General features: G+C 53.8%; 1 protein-coding gene across 1 annotated transcript; it reads left to right on the forward strand.

Moving 5' to 3' along the window:
- Nucleotides 1-1,045: 1,045 nt before the first annotated feature.
- Nucleotides 1,046-8,668, forward strand: KRT78 (keratin 78). Its single transcript, XM_061122485.1, has 10 exons — nucleotides 1,046-1,411; nucleotides 1,775-1,989; nucleotides 3,038-3,098; nucleotides 3,801-3,896; nucleotides 4,696-4,860; nucleotides 5,212-5,337; nucleotides 7,613-7,833; nucleotides 8,083-8,117; nucleotides 8,199-8,297; nucleotides 8,508-8,668. Exons 1-10 carry the CDS (start codon nucleotides 1,046-1,048, stop codon nucleotides 8,666-8,668), a joined length of 1,545 nt encoding a protein of 514 aa, XP_060978468.1.
- The last annotated feature ends 528 nt before the right edge of the window (nucleotides 8,669-9,196 follow it).

Raw genomic sequence — 9,196 nt, forward strand, 5'->3', positions numbered from 1 at the left:
AAATCAGAGCTGCCAGCCCTCCCTGCCCACAGTGGGAGGGCAACAGGGGAGGCAGCTGAATGCTGCCTGCGTCCTCCACCGGGTGGGAGAATCGCTGAGTGATGAACCCTGGGGCTCCTCCAGTTAGCAAACTCCCAGGGCAGGGATTGAATCTAAAGCCCCAAAGCTCCTATGTTTGTTCCCAGTCCCCAAGGGAAGGGTGTTTCTAAATGTACATTTTATTTTAGAGCCTGGAAGCTCTGATGAGTAACTTGACAAATGTAGTGCGAGACCAAGGTTGATGGGCCTGGTGCTGTGTGTTTGTGGAAGGGACACAGGCTGGGCTTAGGAATGCTTTATCTGCCGCCATCCCAGGTGGAGAGGCCTGGTTTGAGTCGGGTGGCACCTTGTCGATGATTGCTGGGTTGGGCAAGAGGAGGGACTTGGATACCCTGTTTTTCTGTTTCGTTTCCAAATCTTGCAGTGTCTTTGAGCCAGCGATGACAGTAACACCTCTATTAACCTCCTGGCTTCTCCTGTGCTGCAAAGAGCCTTCCTTCTTCTACTCTTGTATGTGGATCCTCCTTTGAGAAGCTGTGCTCCCCTGTCCAGCATCTGCAGGGTACTCAAGTGCTCCATTTGAACCCCCTCCATCTTCTTTTCCCCTTAAATGTGCCTCCTTCTTTCCCATCTCCTCCTCTAGGAAGCCTTCCTTGAATGACCCGCAGTGACTTTGCTCAGGGCCCTCTCTCCCCATCCGCCAGCACTGAAGTCCCAGTCTCTGGCTGCTTCCTGGTCTTCAGAATGTGCCCACCCTTCCTGTAGCCTGGAGCTCAGAGGTCAGGCTCTGGGTCTCTTCCTTGGGCCCTGCACGTGCCGGGCATCTATTCCCAGGCGTGTCAGAAGAGGTCAGCTGGAGCCAGTGACAGACACAGTCAGGCCAAGAGCATCTTGCTCTCCAAGGCCCAGCCCAGGCACGGGAGGGGATAAAAATCTCGTGCCGGGCCTCAGGGCAGGAACTCGCTCTTGACGATCGTTTGCAGCCCTGAGACCTTCAGTCACTGCCATGTCTCTCTCTCCCTGCCGGGCCCGGAGGGGCTTCAGTGCTCGCTCAGCCTGTTCTGCCCAATCGGTGGGCCGAAGCAGGGCTGGCTTCAGCAGCAGGAGCCTCAGTTCCTTTCGGGGGTGCCGAGGAGGCTCTCGTGGAAGGACCTGGGGTTCGTGGGGAAGGTTAGGGGTGTGGCTTGGGGAGGGGAGTGGTGGGCCTGGGCTTTCCTTGTGCCCTCCGGGAGGCATCCAGCAAGTGACCATCAACCAGAGTCTTCTGACCCCACCGAAGATTGAGATCGACCCCCAGTTCCAAGTGGTTCGGACTCAGGAGACCCAACAGATCAGAGTCCTCAACAACCAGTTTGCTTCTTTCATTGACAAGGTGAGGGTCCACTCAGCTAAGCCCCTGTCTCTGTGCCTGCCTCGGAGGAACTGTTTTCAGTGGACTTGGGAAAGGGGCAGTCTAGCCTCCTACTCCTTTTCTAATCACTTACAGCAAGGAAGTCCCTCTTGTGGTCTAACTGGAGTCTCTCTGGTTATGCCGAGGCTATGTTTAATTGGTGTTTTGAAATTCCCTTTATAGAAATGTCATTATAATTCATTGAGTGTATGGGCAAATATTTATCAAAGGCCTCAAAGGCTCCAGGCCGGCTAGAGTGTTGCTCAGGCCTGAGAGTTGTCCTGGAGGCTGTGCCCAGGCAGGGAGTCTGGCAGGAGCCTCAGGAACTCTCTGCTTGTGCGGCAGGTGAGGTTCCTGGAGCAGCAGAACAAGGTCCTGAAAACCAAGTGGCACTTGCTGCAGCAGCAGGGGTCGAGTGACAGACCCCAGGGCCTGGAGTCTTTCTTCGAGGCCTATCTGGTCCAGCTCAAGACACAGCTGGAGCGGCTGCAGAGGGAACGAGGGTCTCTGGACGCCGAGCTGAAGTCCTGCCAGGGCCAGGAGGAGGAGTATAAAGCTAAGTATGTGAACCACAGCATCCCCATGGGGCCTGGGTGGCAGCTGGGAGGGCTTGAATCAGGCTGCCTGCTGGAAGTTGTCCTTCCTCTGAGCTCCTGGAGTCATAGGACAGGTCTCCCCTCTGGCCTCTCTGCATTCCCACTCTCTCTGATTCTCAGGGGGCCCCATCTGCTGCAGGTAAGAGGCCCCCCGGCCCCTGATACCCAGGACTGGAGAGCCTCGATTCTAGCAGGCCCTGACTATGAGGGCCACGTTTCTGGTCAAGGTGGGGAGGGGCTTATTTAAAGAATGTTCCTGTGGGTTTTTTCTTGAGAAATTCCTGTTGAGCAGGCTGTGGGCTAAAGTGACTCAGATATTCTCTGGTCTCAGAGGTAGAAGGGAATTCACTTAGTGGGACCATCCCTGGGCCTGTGGCATGATTCACAGCTGGCTGCAGTTCTGGATTCCCCACGAGGTCACCTGGTGATATGGGGAGAGCTCTGAAGCCACAGAAGGCTCAGGTTTGGTGACTATGAGCAAGGAATAGCTGTGTGGCCTTGAGCAAAGAATCTCATCTTTCCCAGCTTCAGTTTCCATTATCTGTAGACTGGGATAATGCCTTTCTCACGTTCCAGAGCCATTAAGAGGTTGGCTCCAGGGCCCACATGGAGGGTCCTAGAAAGACTGGGGCCAGGAGACCTGGGTGTTAGAGCTGCATGGGCCACCTAATTATCTATAACCTGGGCATATTTTATAATCTCTCTGATAAAATCCAGAATGCCTGCTTCAGATGATGATTGTGAGCGGTAAGTGATTGTGAGAAGTGTTTGAAAGTGCCTTCCAGACGTGAAGCTAAGTGACCTGATGTCATAGAGGACCTGGGTTGAGAGAGTGAAGAGGGACATAGGACATGACAAAACTTCCTGATGGAAGAATAGAGGTGCAGGGTGGTGGTGGGTCCCGCTTTGGAGCATCTAAAGCGGAGTGACCTTCGCTTGGAGACTGCTTGGAGACAGTCCTCGGCTCTGATGCCAGCACCCTAGGCAGCGTCTTTCTGTGCTTACTTGGCAGGTATGAGTGTGAGGCCCATAAGCGTGCCACACTGGAGAATGACTTTGTGGTCCTCAAAAAGGTGAGTGGGTTTAACTGCTCTACCTGAATCCTTTTTTAAAAAAAAAAAAAATTATTTATTAAGCTGCACTGGGCCTAAATTGTGGCATGTGGGATATTTAGTTGTGGCGGGCAAACTCTTAGTTGCGGCATGTGGAATCTAGTTCCCTCATCAGGGATTGAACCCCAGCCCCCTGCTTTGGGAGCACGGAGTCTTAGCCACTGGACCACCCGAGAAGTCCCCCTACCTGAATCCTGAGCCATTCACTGTGCACAGAATCTGGGCTGCGAGAGCCGTGTGTGTGTGTGTGTGTGTGTGTGTGTGTGTGTGTGTGTGTGTGACATGTCACATGCTGTCACATATCTACAGGGACCCTGTGGGGAAATGGAACATATACTTAGATACAGGGACCCTTGAACAAGATCCGATTGAGGGACTATGTGATGAGCTCTGGGAGTCACTGTGGGAGAGGGTGGGGAGGGAGTGGAAGAAGCCGAACCGGTTGGGTTGGGATGAATTAGGGAAGGCTTCCTGAAGGCAGTGTGGGTCAATGGCAGACAAAAGAAAGAGCAGGGCAAGGCGGGGCTGAGAGAGGAAGGAATGGGAGCTGGAGAGGGCCATAGGGGTGTGTGTGCTGGGCAGTGTGTGAACAGAACTCCTGGGTCAGATAGGGACCCCCAAAGAGGATGTGGGGGTACATGGTTTTTGTCTTTCTGTCCCCAGGATGCAGACGGGGTTCTCCTGAGCAAGATGGAGATGGAAAGCAAGGTGGAGGATCTGAAAGAGTACATCTGCTTCCTGAAACATCTCTATGAAGAAGTGAGGATTCTCCAGGGGCAGAAGCGATGGTCTGCCTAGGGCAGGCGGGATGATGGAGGGGGACAGCACAGGCAGGCTCCCTGTGGCCACAGCATAGTGGGAGTGGCCGGGAGGTGAAGCCTGGTTAGGGTGACTTAGACACTGGTCATTCAGTCCTTTGACAATCACTGAGCATGTACCAGGTGAATTGCTAGGTATTGAGAATACACCCATGAATAACCAGACAAAAATCACAAGACTGGGAAATAATGAACACAATAAGCAGTAGACCTGGTAAATAAATAAATTACATAGCATGTTAGAAGTGATAAATGCTATGTAAAAAGGAAAACTGGGAGAGGAGGATTGGGAACATGGAGGGGTAGGGCTGGTGGCAGTTTCAGAGTGGTCAGATGGCCTTATTTAGAAGACGAAATTGGAGCAAAGATCTGACAGAGGTGAGGAAGTTAGCCACATGGTGGGGGGTGGCTTGAGGGATTCCAGGCAGAGGGAGCCAGGAGCCTACTGGTCTTTGAGGAAATGCAAGGAGAAAGAGGGAGGGGATGTGATAGGAGGTCAGGGAGTGACGTGGGCCGGATGATTTGGGGCCCCGAGGACATGTTCCTTTAACGTCCAGGAGTCCTTGGACTGCCCTCACTTCCAGATAAGAGGACAGGGCATGCTCAGTGCCAGCTGGCATGAATGAGGGCTGCCTCTGAAGGGGGGCGCAGGAAGTCAGGCACTCTGCCCACTTTCCCTGGGGCTCCAAGGGGAAGGGGAGCCGGGAAGCCATGGGACACTGAGTTGGTCCTCCCCGCAGGAGCTGGGCCAGCTGCAGACCCAGGCCAGTGACATGTCCGTGGTGTTGTCCATGGACAACAACCGCTGCCTGGACTTCAGAGACCTCATCGCCGAGGTCCGAGCCCGGTATGAGGAGATCACCCGGACCAGCAAAGCTGAAGCCGAGCTGCTGTACCAGACCAAGGTGCCGGGGTTGGGGGGCTAGCACTGAGCTGGAAAAGACTGGGTCTCCCTGCCTGCCCCCCTGGAGTGGTTGTCCACCTCAGTCTGGTTGGGGCAGTTCTGATAACTTGTCTGGAGCACCAGGGCTGGGTGGGTACCATGTTCTCCCTCTCCGGGAGGGAGGCAGTGTGTGGGAGACGAGCTTGGAGTTCCACAACCTCATCCCACCGTGTCCTCATCCCACTCAGCGTTTCACCTGCATTCCGGATGAGGATGTGAGGAGGCAGAGAGCCGGGGCCATGGTCAAAGGTGAGGGTCAAAGGTCAAAGGTGGGGCACTCCCCACTGACGGTGTCACCTCTGTTCCCCCTCAGTACCGGGAGCTTCAGGCATGTGCCCAGCTTCATGGGAACAGCATGAAGGAAACCAAAGTCCAGATCACTCAGCTGCAGCAGACAATTAAGAAGCTGCAGAGTCAGATTGAGAACGTCAAGAATCAGGTAAGGGTCCTGAGCCCCCAAGCCCTCTGTCTTACCACCTTTGTGCAGGGGTCACTGCGGGGTTGGTGTGAAACTTTGATAACTCTTTGGAGCTTCATATAATTTGGGGTCAAGAGCACTTTGAGCCCCATGTCAGAGGGGTTCAGCTCTCCTCCCAGGGGATTCTAGCTGCATGGGCTCCGCACTGCCAACCCCAGCCCAGCCTTCTCACTGCATTCCACGCCCACATGCACTTGGCCCTTTCGGCTCCTAGGGGAGAGGATTAATTCATCTCTTTTCTAATCTCTTCTTTTGACAGTCCTCAAGTCCAGCAAGGACTCTAAGACCATGCACTGGGTTTCCTGGTCCCCTGTTGGGGAGGGAGAGAACCAGGATCTCAGGGAGCGGGGGACATGGGCAGGATGGTGGGGTGCCGAGGCCCCCTTAGGGTCGGGTGATGCTGTGGGTGGGAAGAGCGGGGAGAGGTGGACGGAAAGGATGGCAAGGGTAGGGAGGTGGCTTCCTGCTCCTCCTGGAGACCTCACTTCCAGATTACAGACTCTTAAGTTTTCAAGTGTCTTTGCCCTCACTTTCCCTAAACCCAAAGAATCGTTCTTTTGGGATCAACAGAGGGTTGAGAGCTGAGACCAAAGAGTCAGAGGGTTTCCTCAAGCACTTCAGTCTGATTCCCAAGTCATGTGTGGCCCGTGCACGTGTGAGCAAGGCACAGATCTTGGAGAAAGTTCTTGGAGTACAGATCTTTCAAAGACCATACACAGTTTCCAGACATCCTGACCTGCTCTCCTTTGAAGTGCAAGGCAGGACCAGAGGTGAAGGTGACCCGGTCCTATTACTCAATTTGCCGCCGCTTTGTTTTGCCCGTAATTTTGGACTTTTTGCTTTGGAAGCTTGGGGATTCTCTGGGGTGTCTGATAAGATACAGATTCCTGGGCCTCCCACTGGCAACAGGGAATCAGAGTCTCTAAGGGTGGAGCCCAGAAACCTGCTTTCTCAACAAAGCTCACCAGGTAATGACGAAGCGCGTGGAGTCTGAGCCCAGTGGTGAGCGCTTAGGAGAGTCACTATGTGCCCATGTCTGGGAACCACTGTCCTCCTGTAGAGCAAGGTGTCTTTTCTGGGAGAATCCCTCCTGGGGACCCACCCCTATTACACCTCCTTTTCATGCACAAGCCTGATGAATGGAGACTAAAGTAAGAGCAGTGAACTGGACCTCAGATGTCCTGAATCAGGGTCCCAGCTCCACCTCTCACCTCCTTCCCAGGGCTCAGTTTCTTCATCAGGAGAAGGGAGACAGTGTCCCCATCCATGGGGTGCTTTGTGGAAAATGAATAATGAGAGCCTTTAGGAAATGCCTTCCTTCCTGACCCAAATGTGAGGGTAAATCAGCTAGAAGGCTGATTAGACAGGGATGCAGTCTTTCCTCTAGGAGTTTTCTATCGGATTGGAGAGGTGAACACAGAGAACGTGTTTTTCGAATTGAGGCCCATAGTTTGATAGATTCTGACAACATCGGGACAAAGTATTTGAAATGGGGTTGTTCTAAAAAGCACATGGATAATGACCCATCCAGGACAGGAGGAGCTGTAAGTACCCTGGGAGAGAGAAACTATTTGAGGGGTGGCACTGAGGGTTAGGGCTAGGGGAAGAAATATGGAAAAATCACTGGGGAAAGTGGCAAAGGAGATGGATTCATTTCCTGTGGCTGCTGTGACCAAGTATCACAAACTTGATGGTTTGAAAGAACAGAAAACTGTTCTGTCTGGTCCAGAGGCTGGAAGTCTGAACTCAGGTGTCAGCAGCTGTGCCCTCTGAAGGAGCTGGGGGAGTCCTTCTTGGCATCTGGTGGCTCCAGGAATTCCTTGTCTGGTGGATGCCTCACTCTCATCTCTGCCTGCATCTATCTCAGTGTCTGTATTCCCTCATCTTTTTCTTGGACATTGGTCACTGGATTTAGACCTCACCCTAAATACAGTATGATAGCATCTTGAGATCCTTAACTCATTACATCTGCAAAGACCATATCTTTCCAAATAAGGTCATATTCTGAAGTTCTTGGTGGACATGACATTTTTGAGGACACTACTTAACTCGTTCTAGGATTTAAGAAGCAGGAGAGGGAACACTTCCTTTTAGAATGAGAAGAGCTGGGCGTGGCCAAGAATAATTTTGGGCTCATGAGATTACGGTCCATCTCAGCTTTTAAGTTATAGTAGGTACTTTGGGTGAGCGTGCCGTGCTGACAGTCACTTTTTCCCTTATCTCCATGCTTCGCTAGAACGCCAGCCTGCAGGTTGCCATTGTTGATGCTGAGCAGCGTGGGGACCTGGCCCTCAAGGATGCTCAGACCAAGCTGGCCGAGCTGGAGGCCGCCCTGAGAACTGCCAAGCAGGACATCGCGCGACTGCTGCGTGACTACCAGGAGCTGATGAGCGTGAAGCTGTCCCTGGATGTGGAGATTGCCACCTACTGCCAGCTGCTGCAGGGCGAGGAGTGCAGGTGAGGGGCCAGTCAGGGCCCTGGGGATGTGTGAGCAAAGTGGGGGTGGGGTATGCCAGGCCAACACAGGATGCTGAGAGATTTCTCCACACTCTGAACTGCTCAGGGCCACCTATTCTGCTGGGAGGGATTTAAAATTGGGGGATTCTATCTGCTCAGAGTGTGCTGCTCCAAGTGGCCGAAAAGCACCCTGGGACACACTCTCTGCAGCCCTTCTTAGTGTTTCTTCCTCTTGTCTTTTCTCCCCAGGATGTCTGGGGAATGCGCCAGCCAGGTGACTGTCTGTGAGTATCAGGGGACTTTGGGAGAGGGGTTCCCACGGGCAGTCGAGGACTCTGCTGTGACCCTGGCCTCTTTCTTGGCAGCTGTTGGGGGAGGCAGCACCGTCGTGTCTGGAGGAGCAGATGGTGGCCTGGTGGGCACTTGTGGACTTGGAGGCGGGAAAGGCAGCTTTGGGTCTAGTTGCTCCAGCGTCGTGAAGGGAGGCTCCAGCATCGTGAAGGGAGGCTCCAGCATTGTGAAGGGAGGCTCCAGTGTCGTGAAGGGAGGCTCCAGCATTGTGAAGGGGGGCTCCAGCATTGTGAAGGGAGGCTCCAGCATCGTGAAGGGAGGCTCCAGCATCGTGAAGGGAGGCTCCAGTGTCATGGAGGGAGAATCCAGTGTCGTGAAGGGAGGCTCCATCATTGTGACTGGTGGCTCTAGCATCATCCTGGGCTCTGGGCAGGGCCCTGTTGTGGGCTCTAGCTCTGTGTCGGGCTCTTCCTCTTGCTCCACCAGCCACACTATCCTGAAGAAGACGGTTGAGTCAAGTCTGAAAACGTCTGTCACATACTGAGTGACCCAGAGGCCACCTACTCACCCCTGCTTTCCCGAGCCCTCTTAGATCTTCTCTCATCCTCATCATTCCCACCCCTGTGCTGCCGACTCTGTGTTCACTGCCCACAGCCTGAGCCGGCCACAGGGGACCCTGCAGAAGTCAGCGGGTCCTGCCTACTTGCTGTTCTGAATGCTCGTCCAGTCTAGCCTTGCTCTGCGTGCTAATTTGCATCTTTACTTGTCTGCTGCCGGCCCCCAACCAAGGAGCACAGGGCCCAGCTTCAGCCCACCAGCCAGCCTCGTCCTCCCCTCTCTCTGCAGCCTTCAACCGAGCTGGGAAAACTCCTGATTGGGCTTGGCAAGATTGCATCTCCATCCCAAGGGGAAGGGTCGAGGCCCACTGACCAGAGCCTGAGGGCTGGAACGAAGGGCCATACCTTTGCCCTCTTCACCTGCCTCTGGGCCACCATTTCTGTATTTCTGTCCATTTATTCTCTGTGAAATAAAGCAGCACCCAGTTCTCCCTGCAATGGGTCTTCCTTTCTTT

Source organism: Dama dama, chromosome 3 (assembly GCF_033118175.1).
Source record: "Dama dama isolate Ldn47 chromosome 3, ASM3311817v1, whole genome shotgun sequence".
NCBI lineage: Eukaryota > Metazoa > Chordata > Mammalia > Artiodactyla > Cervidae > Dama > Dama dama.

Coding starts and splice junctions, on each gene's coding strand:
- KRT78 (XM_061122485.1), top strand. CDS start 1,046: ATGTCTCTCTCTCCCTGCCGGGCCCGGAGGGGCTTCAGTGCTCGCTCA. Junction 3,099..3,800: donor ACTTTGTGGTCCTCAAAAAG/GTGAGTGGGTTT, acceptor TTCTGTCCCCAG/GATGCAGACGGGGTTCTCCT. Junction 8,298..8,507: donor AGGCAGCTTTGGGTCTAGTT/GCTCCAGCGTCG, acceptor TCGTGAAGGGAG/GCTCCATCATTGTGACTGGT.